General features: G+C 56.5%; 5 protein-coding genes across 5 annotated transcripts; 2 read left to right on the top strand and 3 right to left on the bottom strand.

Moving 5' to 3' along the window:
- Window positions 1-150: 150 nt before the first annotated feature.
- VTN31DRAFT_6566 (uncharacterized protein) lies at window positions 151-3,541 on the bottom strand (the record flags this gene model as incomplete). The annotated part of the gene is made up of 7 exons (XM_069407190.1): window positions 151-1,053; window positions 1,130-1,327; window positions 1,380-1,744; window positions 1,792-2,110; window positions 2,164-2,625; window positions 2,681-2,956; window positions 3,011-3,541. The coding sequence occupies 7 exons, from the start codon at window positions 3,539-3,541 to the stop codon at window positions 151-153; spliced, it is 3,054 nt and encodes a 1,017-aa protein (XP_069258741.1).
- Window positions 3,542-4,820: 1,279 nt separating this feature from the next.
- On the bottom strand, window positions 4,821-7,229 carry VTN31DRAFT_6565 (uncharacterized protein; the record flags this gene model as incomplete). The annotated part of the gene is made up of 1 exon (XM_069407189.1): window positions 4,821-7,229. The coding sequence occupies one exon, from the start codon at window positions 7,227-7,229 to the stop codon at window positions 4,821-4,823; it is 2,409 nt and encodes an 802-aa protein (XP_069258740.1).
- Window positions 7,230-7,586: 357 nt separating this feature from the next.
- On the top strand, window positions 7,587-8,611 carry VTN31DRAFT_6564 (uncharacterized protein; the record flags this gene model as incomplete). Its single annotated transcript, XM_069407188.1, has 5 exons — window positions 7,587-7,649; window positions 7,716-7,728; window positions 7,788-7,823; window positions 7,917-8,342; window positions 8,418-8,611. The coding sequence occupies 5 exons, from the start codon at window positions 7,587-7,589 to the stop codon at window positions 8,609-8,611; spliced, it is 732 nt and encodes a 243-aa protein (XP_069258739.1).
- A 282-nt stretch (window positions 8,612-8,893) lies between these two features.
- On the bottom strand, window positions 8,894-14,601 carry VTN31DRAFT_6563 (uncharacterized protein; the record flags this gene model as incomplete). The annotated part of the gene is made up of 4 exons (XM_069407187.1): window positions 8,894-8,925; window positions 8,978-14,175; window positions 14,243-14,431; window positions 14,489-14,601. 4 exons carry the CDS (start codon window positions 14,599-14,601, stop codon window positions 8,894-8,896), a joined length of 5,532 nt encoding a protein of 1,843 aa, XP_069258738.1.
- Window positions 14,602-16,336: 1,735 nt separating this feature from the next.
- VTN31DRAFT_6562 (uncharacterized protein) lies at window positions 16,337-21,722 on the top strand (the record flags this gene model as incomplete). The annotated part of the gene is made up of 4 exons (XM_069407186.1): window positions 16,337-16,620; window positions 16,674-20,255; window positions 20,309-21,564; window positions 21,625-21,722. The coding sequence occupies 4 exons, from the start codon at window positions 16,337-16,339 to the stop codon at window positions 21,720-21,722; spliced, it is 5,220 nt and encodes a 1,739-aa protein (XP_069258737.1).
- Window positions 21,723-22,177: the final 455 nt, after the last annotated feature.

Here is a 22,177-nt window from a genome sequence, read left to right as displayed (position 1 = left end):
AAAAAAAAAAAAACAACACAAAACTCTCCGCCAAACAAGCATAAGGGTATATCGCGGATTGGTATCTCATTGCGCGTAAACAAATCACTCTTTCCTTTTCGTCTCGTAAGGAAAAAAAAGAAAAAAAGAACAAACTCCGTATCAAAGAAATCAACGCGGTGGCCCAATCGGGGCCGGGTATCCAGTGGAAGAATTGGAGGTACTGGGGCGTCCGGAATCCAACGACGCCCGCGGCAAATCAGCGGCTGCATGTGGATTTGGATGTTTAGGAGTGCGGTCCCCGGGAACCGCGCCAAAGATGTTATTGAATTTGGACTCGAACCGGCCAGTGACTGGCCAGCCGCCATTCGTGCTACTGGTGCTGTGGTGGCTGTGTGAGCTGCCAACGGGAGCATGGATGCTGAGGCTATCATCGTCGGCCAGATTGACACCCGAGTCGTTCCAGGGGTTGCGGTAGCCGCTGTCCCGCGACTCCATCGACACCAGAGACGCCTTGGACGCGTTGCTGGACGCGTGCTTGAAAAACGACGCCGGCGACGCCGAGTGGTTCTTGCGCCCAATGAATGACGAGAACGACGAGATGCTGCCGGGCTTGCGCAACCGCTCAAAGATGGACCCGCGCTCGCTGGCGTCGTCCGGCCGCGACGGCGAGTCCGTCACGATCGGCGCGGGAGCATGCTGCAGCAGCTTCGAGTCGAAGAACGGCAGCGACTCCTCAAACGAGTCCGACTTGGGCCGAGGGATGGCGCCCTTGACAGTCGTGGCGTCCAGGCCATGCGCCACGAGGCGTGAGATCAGGAAGTCAATGGCATCACGCAGCCCGCCCGCGTTGTTGCGCGTGTAGCCCAGCACGAGGCGGTCCTCCACCGGGGCCGCGGACGCCGCGTCATCTTTGGGCGTGGGCAGGTCACCGGTGAGTTCGGCCGTTGCGTCCACCTCGTACTGATTCTTCAGTTTGGACCGCACATCCTCGGTAAACTCGGGCGACTGCAGGAAAGCGCGCAGCTCAGGAGAGCTCTGGAAGGACAGCTCGTGTTTTTCCGGTACCATTCCCTGCGCCGGTCAGTCACACCTTTTAGGAAAAAAAAAAAAAAAAAAAAAAAAAAAAAAAAAAAAACAATCAACTCACCAAAAACGCATCCACCGCCTGCGGCACTTGGTACTCGGGCCCGGAAATGGTCACCACATCACTGGCGAGCTCCGTGCTGGGAAACTCGATCTTGCAGTTCCATTTCTTCTCCAGCTCCTCAATCTCGCGCATGCGCTTCAGCAGTTCGCGGTGGTACAGACGGTTCACCAGGACCGTCTCGGAGACGTACTCGGCATCCTACGTCCGTCAGCGACCATACGTCCCAATATCGCGCAGAGTTACTACATACCACTTTCTCCACCATATCCATGATCTCCTGCTTGACGAGATCCAAGCTCTGGGCATTCCGCGCCGGCGTACGGCAGATGACATTGTCCACCTTGACATCGTCCTCGTCCTTGCCGAGACCGCCGCGGTCCATGGCATTGGAGAACTTGACAAACACCGAGTACTTCTTCATAATGCGCTGGATATGCTGACCGCCGATGCCGATGATGCGCTTGTGGTACTGGTCTGGCACATGGAAGGAGATCGATGCCGGCATCTCCTGCTCCACCAAGTCCAGGCCGTTCTGGACCGCCTCGTACTGCGTCCCGCAAACGTCGATGTAGAAATTGTATTCGTTGAAGCCGTCAAAAATGATCTGAACGTTGCCTGCGACCGTCAGTGCTGACTGCTGAGATATCAAGAGAAGAACGTACTCTGCCCCATGATCTTGTTGATTTTCCCGTTCTTCTTCCCGCTGACAAACTCCTTGTGCTCGTTGGCCAGCTCAATCTTGACCCGGATCTGGTATTGGCTACGATTGACAAAGCCAATCTGGTTGATAACCATCATGGCCGCCTTGACGGCGTCGTCCGAGCCATTGACCGAGAAAGTGAGGTTGTCGAAGCTGACGTCGGCGCCGGAGTTGGCGCAGATGTCGGCCAACATCGGACGCACCTCGGCGGGCGACGGGGGGCGGCTCATGGTGGGATCGGGGACGATGATCCACCAGGAGGCGCTATAAAACTGGCCGGCCTGCTGCGATCAGCCCATGACCTCCCATCTCACTCATGTGTTCATCTACATACCAACGCCATGATTTCCCGCACCGTTCGCTCCACATGCAGCACCTCGGTCCCTTGCACCCGCACAAGCCCTCGCTGGCTCCCCAGCTGCGGAAAGAGCACGTAGGACCCATTGGCCTCCATGACCTTGCGGACCTTATCGAGACGGTCCAACAGGATACTGTCGATCTTGCTGGCAGAGAGCATAACGTCCTTGATGTAAATCTTGACACCCATGACGAGATCGCGCAGTTTCTGCTTGGCGCGAGCAATGTCCTCCAGACTCTCCCCGGTAATGTAGACCTCGTTCTCGCTCCGCCGATGGGCGTCCGGAGGCGTGTAGCCAAAAATCCGCGGAAAGGGCGGCGGGAAGTAAATGGCGGTGTTGGTGGCCGCCTCGATCATCTTGATGTTCTTGCGCGTTCGGCCGCAGACAAGAGTATGCATGGACAGCTCGAGCTTGACGGCGTCGACGTGGCGTTTCAACTGCCATGGGTCAGCAACAATCACCTACGCAAATAGACTGCGAAAGGATACGTACAATCTGATCGATCATGATGAGTATCCGCGTCTTGGCATGCTCGACGCTCTCCATGTCGCCATAGATGGCAACGCGGTAGCGGTTGTCCAGACCATTTTCGGCTCCGTACGAGGACACGACCGCACTGTCAGCGTCGACAGTCTTGGGACTGAGGAGGAAGATATCGGCGCCGGTGTAAGTGGCCAGGGTATCGAGGTGTTCGAGGACGGAGGTGCGGACGCCTTGTGTGGCGGCGTCCGTGATCAGATGCATATCGACGTCGACGGTAGCACTTCGCTAAACCGGCAATCAGCATGTGGTCCTCGTCCTCTGTTCGGTGCCGGGACTTACCAAAGAAATGGGCATCTCGTTGAGAATGCGGGCCCGGGTTTTTCGCACGAGCTCCGCATCCCCGGACAGACAGACGGTTGTGACGAGGCCATGGGGCCGCAGCTGCAGCGGGGAGACAACTTTGGGCTCGGTGGTGTAGACGGCGGCCTCGAGACGGCCGCCGCTGGACTCGGAGATCTGGCGACACAGACGGCGCAGGGCCTCGAGGTTATTGACATGCACGGGCAGTTGATGCGGCGGGGCCGGGTTCTCGGGCGAGGCATCGGGAAAGGTCCAGCGCTGCAGGGCCCCCGGCGTGGCATGCAGGACATCGTCGACGTCGGGGCCGGCCAGTGAGCAATTGAAGGGGACGTTGAAGGACAGGTTGACGGTGGGATCGACGGGAGCGGGGGGGGTCAAGGGCGGCGGAGCATGGGGCCGTCGCAACGAGGCGGAGGAAAGGTCGGCATGGGGGCGCGACATGCCGAAGGTCGGGGTCATTCGTTCCCATCCATGGCGGGCCTGGCCGGTGAAGTTGGAGATTTTGTGCATGGTGGGAGAGAGGGAAAGGAAGAAGGGAAGGAAAAGAAGAAAAGAAGAGAAGAAGAAGAAAAAGAAGAAGGGAAGAAAGGGAAGAAGAGAAAAACACAGGGGGGGGAGGGTATCAATATGAACCTCAGGATGGAAAAGAAGAATTCACAGGCTCAAAAACAAGACGTTGATCCAGGGTTGAATCTCGGAGAGCAACTAATTACTAGTAGTTCTCACGACGAGAGGAGAGGAAGAGGAGAGAGACCGGAGATCAGATGGAGAGCGCGGGCCAAGGCTTGCTGGGCTGAGCAGAGAGGTCTGGGCCGGGATTCTTCATACATAGTACATACATACATACTCACTAATGGGTAAGTTCTTAGTATTATTATTTCATAGAGAGACTTTTTTTTGGTTATTTTTCTCAATTCTCTCTTCAACCGTTACTATCCAAGACATACCGAGTACAGAATCGTCTGGTTTTCAAGAGGGAATTCTCTCTTTTTACGCGATATGACTGATCCCCCTCCCGACATGTTCCTTATGCCCCAACAACCCAGGCTATCTACCCTCTTCTTCCAACCGAGAAAATTCAAATTTCTCGCACAGCCGAATGTCGTCACCGGCTCCGGCCCTCTGGTCAACTCTGCTGTGGTCCTGGTCCATTCGACCCGACAGATCGATCTCCGACGCCCTCGCCCTTCCCCCTCGGCCAATGACGACGCCGCTGACTCATCCGGCCATCCCGATCGATTATGTAATCTCGGATCGGAGCGGAGCTTGGACCTCCTCTTCCAGGTCAGGCTCATCACTGCACCAGTACTTTAGTTAGTGCTGTATTACATAGTACATCGCGACGGTTGACCTTGGACGTTCATCAGAGTACATTTTGTACGGAATCAGGTTATTTGACATTCGATAGTCCTTCGGAGAAAGGATACGTGGAACTCTCCCACTGATCCATTCCCCGAGCAATCAAACCCAAACTTGACCAGTCGCTGATGTAGATCGGCAGATCCGCCTCCAGAATGCGCAAATCAAGGCATTCGCCGGCCCGAACAACTCATCCCTTGATTCTTTCTCACGCATCATCACACTCGTCTCACTGCTCCATGCCCTCGGCGACCATTTCCACCAACAAAACGAAGAGGGTCACGTGCTCTAATCACATGATTCTAAGGCATCCAAAAGGCATCAAGATTCGACACAAAACTGCATACAGTAGTAATAATGCAATTCAAGAACGATGTACTGGTACTCATACAATAAAAAAAAAATGATGGAAGAAATGTAGTATCGTTGATTAATACCGCCCATATCCCTCCTCCTCCTCATAGTACCGCTCCTCTCGGACCCCCCGCCCTGACGGTCCGGACGGTCCCGGCGCCGTCGATGCCGGCGCAGTCGTGTACACAGCACGCCCATCCTCGTCCACGTAGACGCTCTCTCGCCCTGACCGCACGTACCGGCCAGCGCCGGACGTCCGCACCACCCGCTGCTCCCGCGGCACTATCTCTCGTTCGTCCACATATTCATGCCGCGGCGGTCCGTAGTCCACCACCACGCTGCTGCTGCGCATGACAGGTGGCCGCTCGCCGCCGGGCGGCGGGGCCGGCCCGCGCGAGTACGGCCGGTGAGCAGGGGCAGCGGAGCTAGGGTCCTCCCCGACCGAGTAGTCCACCACGCGCCGGTACGACACCTGCGAGGAAGACGGCGGCGGCGGCGGCATCTCCGTCACGTACCGGCGGGGCCCATAGCCATCCTCCATAATCGATGTGCTCCGGGCCACGCTTGCGTGACGCAGCGGCGGGGCTGGCGGCGCGGGAGCCGGCGGCGGCATTGCCCGCATGCTGGACGCCGGCACCATCTCGTAGTACCGGTTGCCATGCTCATCGACGACGATGCGTCGCCGCGGTGGAGGAGGCGGTACCTCGACGTATCGCGCTACAGGCTCGTCCTCGACGACAACTTCCCGATACCGAGGCACCTCCTCGACATAGTGTCGGGAGTAGCTCGCCACGCCGTCATCGTAGTATCGCGCAGGCTCTGCCGGCGGAGGCGGCGGTGGTGCCCGCTCGACGACCGCATACGACGACGCCCGCATCGCCCGCGACGGGTACCGCGGCGGCGGCGCGGGTTCGTACTCGCGCGGCACCGCCTCAGTCACAGGTCGGCTCGCACTGTTATGCATGCTAGCCACGCGCCGCAGGTCCTGCGTATCCCGAGTCGGCCGGCGGACCACCCGGGACGCCGGAGGCACGGGGTGGCCGTCAACGTCGTACTCACGGCCGTAGCGATCGACTTCGTAGACCGGCTCGCGAGACGGCGCCTCTCGTCGGTCCACCGGCGGCGTGTATTGCTGCTGCGGCGACGCAATATCAATGTATACTGGACGGGAGTCAGCGACCCGACTGCGCGCGCGCGGGACCTCCGATACGGGGGGAGGAGACATTGGCTCTTCTTTGATGTACGGCGCGGGGGAATCCGCATCGCGTGCGGGCGGTCCTTCGCGAATCCGGCGTCGCTTACGAGGCAGCAAGGGCTGCGCAGCCACTGCCGGGCTACCAGTGCGACCAGCAGCGTATGGATCCTCCTGCAGGCGTTCTCGGCGATGGTCCGCCCGCGATTGCTGTACAGACGGCACCTTGGCGGTCGCCAAGGGTGACACACGTGATGGTCGAGGAGCGGCTGGAGATGTTATATGGTTCCGCACGATCCTGACTTCACTTGCCGGGGATGGGGGGCGCCGGCTCTGCAACTCGGGCCCTTCATGCTGGCGCGGACGTTGTTCCGGCGGGGGTCCTGCTGATGCGGGAGGCTTGACGCGTACATTATCTGGTACAATTGGCTCCGGCGGCGAATAGTCATCGTCCTCCATGGACTCATCCGCCGGGCCGGCAGGAGCAGTCTCTTTATTAGCAGCCTCGACGGGTCCACTGGGTTCGGGACTAATCGTCACAGGGTGCGACTCGGCGGATTTCTCAGGGGTCCGGCGGTCGGGCTCCTCTGGCGACGCACGCGCATGCGAAACGGGCGAATCCGGCGCTCTGCTCGAGTACAGCGAGTCATCATTACCGGCCGAAGAATCATCGCTGGAGACGGTCGTCGAGGCACGATCAGCACGGGCAGCTTCGCTAGTCGGAAGGGGAAGCGGCTTGACGATCTCCAGGGCCTTGTTCAGCACTTGCGTGACGTTGAAATCCGGGCAGGCGTCCTGCAATGGCACAGTGCGTTTGGCCTCAATTCTGCTGCGTTCATGCTGCTCGCGAAGTGCACGCTCAATGCGTTCGCGCTGTAGGGCGAGCTCGGCACGCACAAGGTCCTCTGACTTGGTTAACAGCACAGGGTTAATCGCTGCCGACGCGGGCTTTGTAGGTGCTGTTGTTGTTGTTGTTGAAGATGCAGCTACAGGGGGCTTTGTTGTTGTCACCGGTCTGGCGCTCGATGGGGCAAATGCATTGGTTTTTCTTTCTTCTTCTTTTCGAGCAGCTTGCTCAAGAGCATGAGGTTCAGGCGCCGCTGTTGCTGTCGTCGTCGGAGTCGCCTGCGGCGCTCTCCGGACAAACTTCTCCGGAACCTTGAGCCGTGGATGAGTGCCGGCAAAAACCTCCTCGGTGAGTTTGAGAATCTTTTCGTACTCTCTGATCTCCCTGCTCGTGGCGTCGTCCGACGGCTGTGGAACGGTAACCACAGGGGTGTTCGACGCCGCCATCACGAAGTTAGAATAATCAATGAATGCTCTGTAAATAGTAGTGTTTCTTCCAATCTTATTTTTGCTGGACCTGTCTGGGTCCAGACGCGCTATTTTTTTTTTTTTTCTTCTTCTTCTTCCAAAAAAGGGGACAAGCTTGAAATCATGCGAGTACGTTTGAGCTGGCAGAAAGCAGGAAAAAAATCTCTCAATCTGATTGGTCCGTTCGCCTGCTAGATACAATCTTTCTTAATGCCTAAGGCATAAAGTCACATGACTTTCACATGCTTCATGACTCATCGTCCATGCGATGATAGTCTACTGAAATCTTTATGAACAATCCTTTTTTGAGTCCATTGTAGAATTATAGATAGCAACATGGCTTCAGAAGACACCGCGAAGGACTCGCGAGCAGTCCTCTTCTTCGACATTGACAACTGTGTGAGTCGCTCCAACCGCCCAAAACTCAATTCCGCCGTGATCCGTCGCTCACTGATCTCCCCGCAGCTATATTCACGAGGTTGGTCGATGCACTACATACAACGACAACAACAAGCCATTAAGACCAAAAACCCCCAGGATCCAAAATCCATGACATGATGCAAGAATTGATCGGTACATCTCCCCAAATTTCCAAACACCCCAGGAGAATACCCACTGAATGAAACGGAAATGGAAATGTATATACCTATTAACTCTACTATATAGATATCTTCTTCGTCAAACACCTCTCCCTCACCATCGAAGACGCCACCATGCTCCACCAAAAATACTACAAAGAATACGGCCTGGCAATCCAGGGCCTCACACGACACCACAAGATCGACCCCCTGGAATTCAACCGCGAAGTCGACGACGCCCTCCCATTGGATCGCATCCTGCGGCCCGATGCCCGTCTGCGGCGGTTCCTGCTTGACCTCGACCGCTCCCGCGTGAAGCCCTGGCTGCTGACGAATGCGTATGTGACGCACGCGAAGCGCGTGGTGCGCCTCTTGGGAGTCGAGGATTGTTTTGAAGGGTTGACGTATTGTGATTACGCCGCGGAGAGGCTCGTGTGTAAGCCGAACGAGGAGATGTGGGAGAAGGCGGAGAGGGAGGCAGGGGCGGAGTCGGTGGACAAGTGCTTCTTCGTCGGTAGGCACCCTATTTTTTTTCTCCCAATGTATTATTGGTCCCGGGCGGACGGTTGTTCTGATTTCGGTGTTATAGATGATTCCCATCTCAATTGTCGACATGCTCAAGCCCGCGGGTGGACGGCGGTGCATTTCGTTGAGCCCGACCTACCCGTACCGGAGGCGCCGGCATCGAAGTATATGATCCGGGACTTGGAAGAGTTGAGAGATTTGTTTCCACAGTTCTTCAAGAGTCGGAATCAACAGCAGGCAGAGACACAACCGTCATGATTAAAACCTCGATGATAGATGGGTATAGGAAGTTTATGACTTTTTTGTATAAGATAGAGGGACATGAATACATCATGCATGACAATGGGATGAACCACTGTTCTCAATGTGATTACAAACTCTATGCTACATTCATGAACGAAATGACAAACATGCTCAAACAATACAGAAAGATAAACACCCGGCCCATGAAAATATGTACCATGATGCAAACGAAACGAAAACCGTTCGCAGAGATTAAACAATTGTATAACCGAATCAACATGAGTCGAAATGAAAGAATTACAGCTGGCCAGAAATAACCGCCTCCGTAGCTGGAACACGTCAGTAACTTCAAGTGGATAGGCACTGGGCGGATGAGCTTACCAGAATTGATGTATGCCCGCTTTGCATCCAGGTTCACGCCGAACCGTCGCTCCAGCTCTTGCTTGATGCTCTTCTTGGTCACCGTCATCAGATCCGCTGTTCGCAGGATGTCGCGGATCTCCGCCAGGAGTGTGTCGTCGCTGGGCAGGCCCGCGGCGTCGTGCGCATCGCCGCCGCCCAGCAGCTCGGTGCCGGCAAACGACATGCGCGACCCAACCGGCGACGTCAGATCCAGCTGCGACACCGGCCGCGACGCCGGGTAGTTGTACTCCGACGACGCTCCCGGGTGGTACGACTTGGTGCCGTACGTGAACGCGGACGCCTCCGACCGGTCGTCGCGCTGCGACTGCGCTTCCCACAGCTCGATCTGATACTCCTCCCAGCGCTTCTTGGGGATCGACGATGGATCGAACTTGCCCTCGTCCGAGATGATCACCTTGTTGCCGCGCTCGCCCGTCACCACTCGGGTGTTGCCCCACGTGAAGTCGTCCATGTGCCAGAACGCGTACAGCGGCAGACCCAAGGAGAAAATGGGTGTCGCCAGGATGTAGATAATCATCCAGCCTACCATCTCCCACTTGCGCCTCAGGATGAAGATGATCCCTTGCAAACCGTAGATGGCGCCGAGCAGGATGAATGCCGTGAACGGAATCACCGACGTGTCCCGCACCAGCCAGAAGATCAGATACGCAATGTACGCCACCGTCACCGGCTGGATGATCGTGCTCAGCAGGTCGATAAACACCACGAACCGCATGCTGAAGCAGCAGAAGCCGCACAGCTGCTGCAGGGGAATCAGCTCAATCAGGTTGTGCACTGTCGAATTGATCCATCGTCGCCGCTGAGACAAGAACACCTTCCAGCTCTCCGGAGCAATGGTCCAGGCCTTGGCGCGGAACAGGTATTTGGTCTTATACGTCGGGTGGTGCTTGATCAGCAGTGTCGTCAGGTATCGATCCTCACCCAGATGCAACAGGTTCTTCATGTGCAGCGTGTCCACCCGAATCTCCGAGTACCCATCGCACACCTCCTTGCTGACAAACAACGGCTTGCCCGTCTCCGCGGATCGAATGCGGTACATTGAGAAGCAACCTGGCAGACACGTCACGGATCCGAAGAGACTCTCAAACGCCTTGGTCAGGTTGTGCGAGATGTAGTACTCGTAGACCTGGATCATCGTGATCACCGAGTGTTTCGCGTTGCTCAGTGCTGTCTCTCCGCACAGGCCAATGATCCGCGTATCATCCATAAACGACGCCACCATCCGCGTCGCCGCGTCCCGAGCCACCACCGTGTCTGCGTCGACCTGCAGGATGAACTCATAGAACGTCGGGTTCACGCCAATGATGTTGCGGATGTGGTGGTGCATCTCCAGCTCCAACGGGCTCATCGGCAGGTTGTAATGGATGCGGTTGAGGAACCGCATGATGATCATCTGCGAGTCTCGCTTGCCACGATTGCCTGGCCGCGACACTTCCGATGGCTTGCCCACCTTGACCACGACCAAGAACGGCACAATGTGGCCTTGCACCTCGTAGAGACCTGAGTATACCTTGCCCATGTTGTGCTGCCGCATGCCCTCGCCGAGACTCTCAAAGCTCAGCGGCTCCGGGTCCACCGTCTCCGGCACTCCGAAGATGTCCAAAACGATCCGCGGCGTCGGTCGGTCGTTGCCCTGACCGATAATCATACCGTCACAGACAACCACCAGCAGCTTGCGCTTGTCGTCGTACTGCATACGAGCCATCGAGTCAATCGCACGCCGGAGCGTCTCCTCGTCTTCCGTGTACGCCGGCACCTGGCAGATGATGAACTTGTCCAGGTTCTCGGGAATGTTCTTCTTGCCAAACTGCAGCGCCGCAAAGAACTTGGCGCAGATGACCGTCGCCAGCAGTACCGAAATGGCAAGGATAAAGTACCGCGCGAACTGGCATTGCGCTGAGTTTCGCGTGTCCAGCTTGCCTACGAAGAACAGATTGTCCATGCACAGCCGCATCCGCTGCTTCATTTCCGCGTCCAGAGGCAGGTTGTAGAATAGTTGCGTCACGTCCTCGCCCGGATTGCCCGAGAACAGTTCCACCACGAGGGGATGCATGAAGTCAGTGTTCACATCATCGGGCACTTTCTCCCCGGGACGGGGAATTGTCGGTCGACCGCCGGCGACATAGTTGGTAAAATCATACACGTTGCCGTCCATGTAGGCAATCGAGTACGACTTGCTCGCGAGTGTCTTGAGATACTGCGCGCTGTATCCGATGTAGCCCTTCTTGTAATTGGATCGGAGCATGATCATCTGCTCCGCGAACCAATCGGGCCGCGAGTCATTAGTGAACGCCCGGAAGTCATGGTAGACCGCGTTAGGATCGGTGGAGCTGATGGCCGTGGGGCGTCCGGTCACATTGGTGGGCTTGTAATCCAACTGCACCGACGGATGGATCTGGCCGTCGACGCCCTGGCAAAGAGCAGACACCTGCACGGGGAACAGTGAGGTTGCGTCAACGCCCGCGTACTGCTTGAACGCACTCTCGGGGATCAGATTCTTTGGGTAGTGGGACGGGATGAACTTGCCAAGGTCGAACACGACGCCGCGGATCGCAACGTAAGCTGACCGGCCATCCTCGCCGTCGTGGGACGCCAGCTCCTCGGCCGAGTACACGTGCTGCGTCGGACAGATCAGGCCCGGCAAGCCGACGACGAAGAAAATTGCAATCAAGCAGGCGATCCAGATGAGGATGTTAATCGCCAGCTTCTCCCGCCAGGCAATCCGGACATCAGGCCGCTTCAGCCGCCCAAAGAGCTTAAGCACAAAGTCAGGAATGAAGAATGTCAGGAGATACACGAGCGCGACCCAGCGACGACGACTGCCGGACACCGCAACGACCTCGACCTCTTCCATCTGGCGTTCCTTGCTTTTCTCCGCCATTTGCTCCCGAGTCTGCATATTCTTGAACATGTCCCCGGAATTATAAGCCGACGCGCCTGTATCGGAGCGGCCATCCACGTCACGCCCGCCAAACAGGCCTTGCTTGGTCTCGTCTCCGTAAATGTAGGCACCGTTGGGCGAGTTGTCCCGCGAGTTAAGTAGCCGCAATTTGGTGTCAGAGTATGTTCCTGGTGTCTGCCCATAGGCGTCGTCCAGCGGTTCGGAGTATGCGGGAAGCACCCGTTCGCCCACCTTGGCCAGATCTGCCCAACACCTCTCGCTGAGGAAGACACCGGTGCTGCCGACGCGGGCCTCGTTGCTGGGCCATCGCTTCTCATCCAAGACAAGCTCCGCCTTCTCTTTGTCGGAGCCGACAACGATGTTCTCCGCCTCAGCTAGGCCAAGAAATTCGGCGAAGGGCAAGAAGATACTGAAATCTGCATTGCGCAGTCTCTGGCTGATTTCCGCAATGCCAAAGGTCTGCACCTGCATGCGAACGCATTTGCTGTCGAACTGGTTCGCAATGCGGCGGTCGTTCGGCTTGAGGCAGAACACAAAGTAAGAGTTCACATTAGACGCGGTGAGGCACTGCTTGATAATGTCCAGCGACGCGAGAAATTGACCAGCAGCACCTTGGTCGGGCCCTGTCGCGGAGGATTGTTTGCGCGACTTTGTGCCGTTGCCACTCTGGCTTTGGAGATCATCGTCATGCTCAGAGCCGGTCTCCGGCGACGTGAACCGCGATCGCGGACTGACCTTGCGCCGGGCCATGCTCGGCATGCGCATCGGTTTCGAGCTCACCTGGGCCTGCATGATGGTTGTCTTCTCTTTGGGGTGGCTGACACGGTTCAGGGCCTTTTGGCCAAACAGCTCCCGCACGAAGTCGCTCCGGGTTCGATTGATCAGGTTCATCAAGTCGCCCGAAATGGTCTCGCCGTTCTCTTCGATGAGGCCCTGAACCGGATAGTCGACTTCGCCTGCGAAATGTTTGACGGTGAACGATGCGGCTGAGTTGGTGGTGGTGAAGTTGCTTCCCGGCAACTTGGTCACGGAGTCACCAACGACGATGGCAGGGTTTTTATTCTCGAATCGCTTCCGCAGACTTTCCAGCATTTGGAGATCGGTGCGACCGCGCCGCATCTGGTCGTCGAGAATGCTCAACAAGCCGTTGCCCGACTTGAGCAGACCACGGACGGCATCCGAGTTATCGAAGTAGCTCGTTGCCGGTACGCTGACCTCTTCGCTCTCGAGCATGTCGGCCTTGGCGGAGAAGAAATTCTGCAGGCAAAGATTATAGAGGCACTCAGTCGCCGCATTGTTGAGAAGCTGGTCCAGGGTCGACCCAGTCGACGAAGCCTGCGCAAAGCCGGGGAAGTCCACGATCGAGATGGTATTGGCGACGGAGTCCTCGGCGGCACAGATCCTTTGATTGATGCTCTCAATCACCCAGACTACGAGGAGGGAATACAGGGTGCGGGCCAGCTCGTCGGCGTTAGCGCGGGCGCCGCGAGGATCCAGCATTACGGTGACTCTTTCACGGTGGATTGTCTTGGTTTTCTGTCGCAGATTGATCTCCAAGTCTTCGATGCTGAGGCCGAGGAAGGCGGCAATGATTTCCAACACGTCCTTGTTCTTCACCATGGTCACGGTCTCACCGCCCTCGAGAGCGAAGCCTCCGCTCTCTTCACCCCGGGTGGTGGTCGACTGGCCGGTCACAAATTCCAGCTGACCGATGTGAAGAATGCTCGCCAGGATTTGGCAAATCTCGGCAATCTCACTCCGCGCAAATTCGAGTTTGCGCAGCGCAGTCTTGAATTGTTGAAAGCCCTCGGCGTCGTTGATTCCAACTTTGAGCTGGGTCGGGTGGCCGAGGTAGCGCCATCGCTTCTGGGAGCCGCCATGGCCGCCGGCGATGCTGGCGCCGTCCAGGCCCAGATGGGACTTTTCCGCCGCGCTGGTACCGGCGAGGAGATAGTACAGCACGTGGAAACTACGCTCTCCGGTCGGGACGGACGTGATGCGACTGCGCTCCAGCCGGTGGTCCAGAATCTTGCCTCCAATCAGGGTCGGATTCGAAGATGTAGAGTCATACTGCAGCTCGTAAAAGAGACCCGCCTTGGACGCTGTCGGGGTGGTGACCGACTTCGTGGTGGTCAATGTGTCGAATACAAACGCGGCATAGGAGAGCTTCGTGGACAGGGGCGTGGAGGAGAAGGAAAGGAACGAGGAGAGAAGATGCGAGCGAATCGTGGTCTTGCCGGAGCCACTCTCACCTCTGTTCGGACGATCGGGTTAGCATCGCGAATCTTTCTTCTCCAGGCCGAGTTCAGGGGCGCACGTACAAGAAGACAATGGCCTGATTCTCGGCTCGAGCGCCCAAGCGAGTATAGGCTCGCCGGGCCAGATCTTCGGCCTCGGCCATCGGGCTGCCCTCTTTGCCACCATCGGGGCCTTTCGTTGACGATGTATATGTATTGAGGCAGATCAGAGCCTGTGATGAAAGGCGAGCAGTTGGTAAGGAGACATGAAATCTGCGAGTGCTGTTAATCACCGGGTTCCCGTCATAAAGACTTTATCCTGGAGCTTACCTGCTCGCCAAATGTGCCGTGAGATGGGTATCAGATTGGAGATGGGCGGGCAATGCGGGTAATGAGGACTGGGCATGAGCCGGGGCTGTCCCGGCAAAGGAGGGGGCCGACATGATGGCAAACAAATGCCGGAGCGCTCACACACACTGTCAACCGCAAGGAACCTTCGCAGTGCTGTCTATCGTCGCGATGGAAGGAATAGTTAGAGTGTTGGGTTCAAGCAACGAGCGACAACAATGGCATCGTGGGCCAGAGCAAGCGAAAGTTGACAGCCACGTCCGGTCGATTTGCGGAGCTCAGGATCCGAACGAGTGCAAAGCGAGCGAGCGAGCGAGCGACGTGATTGTTGAAGATCTGGAAACTGAAAAAAAAAATGCACCGAGAATCCCGTTGTCGGGTCGATGGAATGCAGAAGAAGACTGCTCGGGGGTCGAGATGTGGTTGTATACTGGCCGTAATGTAATTACGCGGTTCCGACTTTTCACGCATTTTCGAACTATGCGCGAAGAGGAATGGTGTTTACCCCGATAACCAATCAGCGAGCTTAGTAATGCGGGCCAGCCAGGGATCGGGGAAGGGTGAGACCGGACCAATGAGGATGCGCCGCGCTGGCATTGAAGTATTCTATTTTTAGGGTTTGGCCAATCATTGGTCGCTGAGTTTTGCACCAAGAACATGCGTCGGACTGCCAGCAAAGTACAAACTGTATGAGTAAGGCTTGTGGCATACCTTCAATTGTCAACGACAACATGGTTTGGCGTCGGAGTAAAACAATCTCGTACTCGATGGAGATTGACTCAGAAAAAAAAATTCTTCAGGGTCCCAAAACAAGCAGCAGGATTCCTTATCGATAGGGTTGATTTCGGCTCAAGCTCCAGCGTCCGCCACTTCAGCCGCCTTGGCTAGAGTGCGGAGTGAAGAGCTCGATTATAGCAGAGCTGAAGCTGCGTGCTTGTCCTGGGTCAACTATCCTGTTCTCTATGAGACACGAAAGGGTGGGTTTGTCCTTGAGGGCATAGACATCGTGTCTGCACACCTCAGGCCTCACGGTCAGAGCCTCAGGCACCAAGCTTGGCCATTCTTTGGAGTTGGGAATGCTCCAGCCGTCGATCAGTTGATCGGCATGGGTCTTAGTAAGCACATCACATGATCGGAGTCGTCTGATAGGCTGAAGCACCCGGTGTCTCAGGGAGAATCTGATTTAGAAACAGCCCGAATGAGCATGAGTCTAAGATCAAGATGACGGTAGATCGAGAGACGTGTTTGGTTCATTGAGCAGTAACTGATCAACGTTAGTGAACGAGTACGGAGTACAGTGAACGGCAGGCCAAGGTGTCTGAAAATGTACAGTATGTACTCTCTATGTAGTACTCTAACAAAGAAACAAGATGCAGATCATGTGGAATGCCCAATGGATCAGCCGGTAATTACGGTATTGTCGTAACATTACGATACCCAGTTACAATACAGCGGCCCATTCCAGTGCCATCGTCCATCTTCTTCTTCGATCAGCCTCTCTTTTCACGGCGAGATTGAGAAGAACCGCAGATTCAGTCCATCGCTTGTATTGTTGGGTCTTGTTCATTCTGTTTCTGCCTTTCCCTCGACGCTCGTTTATTCTTCTGGCCCGTCTCTTCATCCCTAGCGGTGCTTCTCCCTCGTTGATGCGCTGCCCGTCTGTTTTGTTGACCCCGTAAATCAGTCTCCAAAGACCATCAGCCGGCAACAACGTCGGTTCCAAGGGAAACAACCGAGCAGAGAACAGAAGATTCAGTCAACTCATGTCCTGATCGATCGTCTTCTTTCGTTCCTCGCTCCGCCAATTCCCCTCAACCCGGCCCCTCAACCATGTCGAACCGCCATTCGGTGTATTCCACCTTGTCGGCGCCCGGCGGCGGCAAACAGCCGTCCCAGGTGTCGACCACTACGCTGCTCAATGGCCTACATACCTTCTACACCAACGGCCAACCGTATCCCCTAGAGTCGGGCACAAGTCTAGTGGTCAACACCTGGGTCACCGCCTCGCAGCCCAGTGCCGACAGCGCGTCCAGCGCCACTGTGGACAAAGAGCTGGCCGAACGAGCATGGCAACATGCGAGCCGAAGGGCTGAGGATGGTTGCGTCGTCCTAGGGTGAGTGTTCCAAGCTGTGCCGCTGTATGGTCGCAAGCTAACTGCATAATCAGCTCATTACACCGCTCAACCCCTTCGCTACTGGCCCCGTTTCTCTCGGCCCTCCCGCTCCCGACCCCCGAGATTTTATTCACAGCGTTGACGGCCATCCGCCCATTCGTTAGCGCAGTGACCCCCTTCAACCCGTCATACAGCCTTTACTCGTCACTGGCCGTGTCGTACACCGCGACTCTGCAGGGCACCGTCACGGGCATCACGATTGCCCTGTCCACGTCCGGCATCAACACCACCCGTGCGTTGCTGGATATTCCTGCCGAGGCTGGCTTCCGCGCCGTTGACGTCTTCTACTATCTGTTCAATGCCTCCGCGAGCCAGGCGGAGCGGGAGTATCTTGCCCTCAAGGATCCCTCTGCCTACGCCCTTCTCAACAAGTCTGGTACCTACACACCCCCGTCATACTTGCCAACCGCCGACGATGCCGCCGCAGCAGAGGATTTCCGAGCCGCGCTAAAGGCCATCGGCATCAAGGGAGCCTTGCAACGCGGCCTCATCTCCGTCTTGGCCGGCCTCGTGAAGCTGGGCAATACGCTCGGATTTCTGGTCGACCAGGAAGATCTGGAAGAAGTATGCGACGAGGCTGGTGAGCTTCTAGGCGTAGAGCCCGAAGTACTGCTGAAAAACTGCTCCACGGACGAGCGGCAGGTCCTGGCCGCGGGGATTTTCGAAGCATTGGTAGACTTTGTCATCCAAAAGGCCAACGAGGCCATTGCGAATGACCTGCGCCAGAGCCAGGGTGACGACGACTCCGGAGACACCGTCAGCCTGACAGTCGTCGACATCCCGAGCCCGCCTCTCGGAAAGGCAGTCGCGCTTCGTGGCGTCTTCGATGACAGCCTAGGCATCAATGCGGAAATGAAAGAGGACGGCGTCGATCTGCCTTCCGTCAGCCAATCGGTAATCAATGACATGCGGAATGCGGTGGCCGAAGTGGAAGCAGATCTCGGCATCACCACCGGCGCCGCGTGGCGGGAGCGGGAGCACGCCAATGACAAGCGACAGGGTGTGTTGGAAAAGGTGGGCGTGGAGGTGGAATCCGGAGCCTTCCTGCGTACGATTCTCTTTCCGGATGAAAACGAAGGCATTACACTTGGCCGAAAAGGCCGCTTTGAACTTCCCACACTGCTGGCTCGGAGTCGGGTCTGGTACCACCTTGCCATCCATCCAACCGATGACTCTCCCGAGGCCATCGCGAACCTCCCGACTCCGACGTCTGTGTGGTCTGCCGGCACCGTCTCGCGCCAGTTGCGCGATTGGAGGCTTCCCGAGTGGGCCAACCGACGACACAAGCAGCTCGACTATACCGCCGATTTCGACATCGACGAGTTTGTGCAGCGGTATTCGCGTCTCGGTTGTAAAGACGGCAGAGACGGAGTGGAGAGCTGGATTCTCGAACGGGGATGGAGCAACGGCGACGTCGTCATTGGCTACGAGCGGATCTGGATGCGAGAAGGGGCCTGGTGGGAGTCAGAGACCCAGCTGGACCTGAAACCCGATGCGAACCCCTTTATGCCAACCAACAACAATCCATTCGAGTCCGGGTACTCATCCTCGTCTCCGTATCCCAACGCGTCTGGCTTCTTTCCTCCCATGGGCGACTCCGCGAGCATGCGCGGGAGTCGGGAGAATCTTATCAACCGCCCGGGGTCTATGGGTCCTGCAATGACCCGCTCTATCGCTGGAACCGTCCCGCAGACGCTGCAATCGAGCGGTGACTATGGCCTGGGACCCAAGGGTGATAGTAATAAGGCAGACGATGCCTACTATGCGGAGGAACTGCGGCGTCTGCAGGATCCGGAGTTTGGTGAGAACAAACATGTCGAGAAAAAGCAGATTACGGCTGGCCGGAGGTACTGGGTCAGTTTTGTCTGGGCGCTGACGTTCTGGATCCCGTCCTTTTTGCTGCGGTACATCGGCCGCATGAAACGACCGGATGTGCGCATGGCGTGGCGGGAGAAGTTTGTTTTGGTCCTTTTGATCCTCCTGTTCAACGGCTTGGTGGTCTTCTACATTGTCGAGTTCGGTAACCTGCTCTGCCCCAACAAGGACAAGGCATGGAACGAAAAAGAACTCGGCTACCACCAAGGCGGCAACGACTTTTACGTGAGCGTCCGCGGGGTGGTTTACGATATCAGCCGGTTCTGGCGTAACCAGCACAGTGATACCGACATCGAAACGTCTGCGTCCAACATGGAGCAGTTTGGCGGCAAGATTCTGGATCCGTACTTCCCGGTGCCTTTGACTGTGGGGTGCCCTGGTCTCGTCACAGATGAGTCGATCGTGCTCCGGCACAATGACTCGAACGCGACTCCATACCAGCAGGCGATCCACTACAGCGGGCCCTTCCAACAGCCCAACCGCAACTCCAAGCTGCACGACATCAATTGGTATCCGGACCGTTTTTTGCCCTTTATGCAGCAATTCTACAAGGGCGACCTGGTGTGGTCCCGGGGCGAGGTCCAGAAGCAGGCCGATGAGGACAGCCGGTACTGGGTCATTATCCACGATCGCATTTACGACCTGACCGATTACTTCTACACACTGAAGCAGATGAACGAGCTCGAGTCTTACGATTTTCTGCCCAAGGGTGTCACGGACCTGGTCAGAAACAACATGGGTCAGGATATCACGGACAAATGGCAGGACTCGCCGCAGTTCAAGAACGCTTTGAACTGCATGGAGAATGTGTTCTACGTTGGCAAGACGGATTTTCGCGAAACGCCGCGATGCACTGTCAACAATTGGATTCTACTCTCGTTCACCTGTCTAATTGGTGCCGTGATTCTCATCAAGTTCCTGGCGGCTCTCCAGTTGGGCTCCAAGCGGCGTCCGGCTCCGCAGGACAAGTTCGTCATCTGCCAGGTGCCAGCGTATACCGAGGGTGAAGACCAGCTGCGCAAGGCGCTGGACTCTCTGACGGCGCTTCAGTACGACAATAAGCGCAAGTTGATTTGCGTCATCTGCGACGGAGTGATTGTCGGGCGTGGCAATGACCGCCCGACGCCCAAGATCGTGCTTGACATTCTCGGCGTGGACCCCAAGGTGGACCCCCCCGCGCTGCCGTTCAAGTCGATCGGGCAAGGCAGTGATCAACTCAACTACGGCAAGGTGTATTCGGGCCTGTACGAGTACGAGGGCAACGTGGTGCCGTACATCGTCGTCGTCAAAGTGGGCAAACAGTCGGAGCAGTCCAAGTCGAAGCCGGGGAACCGTGGGAAGCGCGACTCGCAGGTGTTGCTCCTCAACTTCCTCAACCGCGTCCACCACCGCGCCCCGATGTCGCCGCTCGAGCTGGAAATGTTCCATCAGATCAACAACGTGATCGGCGTTGACCCGGAGCTGTACGAATACCTGCTGATGGTCGATGCCGATACAAGTCTCAAGGAAGATTCGCTCAACCGTCTGGTGGCTGCCTGCGCCAACGACTCTAAGATCGCGGGCATCTGCGGCGAGACGAGTCTCCAGAACGAAGAACGAAGCTGGTGGACCATGATTCAGGTGTACGAGTACTACATTTCGCATCACCTGGCCAAGGCGTTTGAGTCGCTGTTTGGAAGTGTGACTTGTCTTCCGGGATGGTACGTTGAGGTCCCTTTTCTACGTTTCTATTGGGCTTAACTAACATGAACAGTTTCTGCATGTATCGGCTTCGCACAGCGGACAAAGGGCGTCCGTTGATCATCTCCGACAAGGTCATCAACGAGTACGCCGATGGCGATGTGGACACGCTACACAAGAAGAACCTGCTGTCGCTTGGTGAAGACCGCTACCTGACGACGCTGATGACCAAACATTTCCCGAACATGTCGTACAAATTCGTTCCCGACGCATATGCCAGCACCGCGGCGCCCGAGACTTGGAGCGTGCTGTTGTCGCAACGTCGTCGGTGGATCAACTCGACTATCCACAACCTGGTGGAGTTGGCGAGACTCAAGGACCTGTGCGGCTTCTGCTGCTTCAGCATGCGGTTTGTTGTCGTGGTGGATCTTCTGGGAACCATCATCATGCCGGCGACATGCGTGTACATTGTGTACCTGATCTATCTCGTGGCGTCAAAGAAGGGACAATTTCCGCTGATTTCGCTTGCGATGCTTGCGGGTGTATACGGTCTGCAAGCGCTAATCTTCATCCTCAAGCGGCAGTGGCAGCACATTGGGTGGATGATCATGTACCTGATTGCGTACCCGATCTACGCCTTCGTCCTGCCGCTGTACTCGTTCTGGAACCAGGACAACTTCACGTGGGGCAACACGCGCGTGGTTATTGGCGAGAAGGGCGACAAGAAGGTTGTCGCTGTCGATGACGAAGGTTTCGATCCGCGCAGCATTCCTCTGCAACGGTGGGACGACTACGCCCTGGCCAACGGACTGCCTGGCCGACGTGGAAACAGCGGGGGCTTTGGTGAGAAGATGTACGCGGGCGGCTACGAGGACATGGGCATGGAGATGGACGACATTCGCTCCAACTACTCGTCCGTGCGGCCGGCGTCGACGGTGCTGACCGGCCTCCACGGTCAGGGCCGAACCTCGTACATGCCGCCGCCTCAGTCGCCCTCGCCGTACCACCAGAACCGCATGTCGATGTTTACTGATGCGCCCCAACTCGGGGGTGGGCAGCAGCGACACATGTCGATGGGCAACCTGAGCCACTTCCAGGACCACGCAGGTAACGCGAGCCGGCTCAGCATGCCGCTGCAGAGCACCGACAACCTGCTCGGTGGGCGCCGCCAGTCCCGTAGTCCGCTGAACCCTGCCGCCTCGCGGCCCGTCAGTGGCATGCTCGACCTCCGTGGCGGGCCCGGTGGTGGGCCGGATGACGCCACCATCACCGAAGCTATCCGGCAGGTCCTTTCGGACGTTGATCTCGAAAACGTTACCAAGAAGCAAGGTACGTCTCTTTTCCTCTTTTTTATTTGTCTTCAGCATCGCTGACTAAATGATTCCACAGTCCGTGCCCTCGTCGAGCAGCGTCTGCAGACAGAACTCGTCGGCGAACGACGTGCATTTGTCGACCGGCAGATCGATCAAGAACTTGCCAATATGTAAAACATTGTCTCCCATCTGTTCTAAACACGATTCACATCTCAGCTTTGGATTGATGTTTTTTTCTGTCTGTTTCAATTTGGAGTTGATGGGATGATGGGACTGGCGTGGTTATGTTTTTCTTTTATTCTTGTTGATATTTTGATCCGATCCGATTGTGAGCGATTGATGCATACATTATATACTAGCTATCGATGTAATTAATCAGTCAAACTATATTTCACTTCTGCGCCGGAGACAAAATATACCGACCTGGTAATCGCCATGGACTGGATGGGAGGCTGAGTGAGGTAGGTCTTGTATTTCATTCACGTGATGGATCATGACCCTATATACCTGGAGCTCCTCCGGCTTGCTCATCGGATCAATATCAATGCACCCCGCAGCTGGAGTCGTTGCATATATTATTGCCCAGTTGCCTCTTTGAGTCAGAACTCTTTCACATTTCTTGGTAAGGT

Source organism: Thermomyces dupontii (genome assembly GCF_041956625.1).
Source record: "Thermomyces dupontii strain NRRL 2155 unplaced genomic scaffold VTN31scaffold_7, whole genome shotgun sequence".
Taxonomy (NCBI): Eukaryota; Fungi; Ascomycota; class Eurotiomycetes; order Eurotiales; family Trichocomaceae; genus Thermomyces; species Thermomyces dupontii.
Note: the sequence above shows the minus strand (reverse complement) of the source record. Positions and strands in the feature narration are given on the sequence as shown.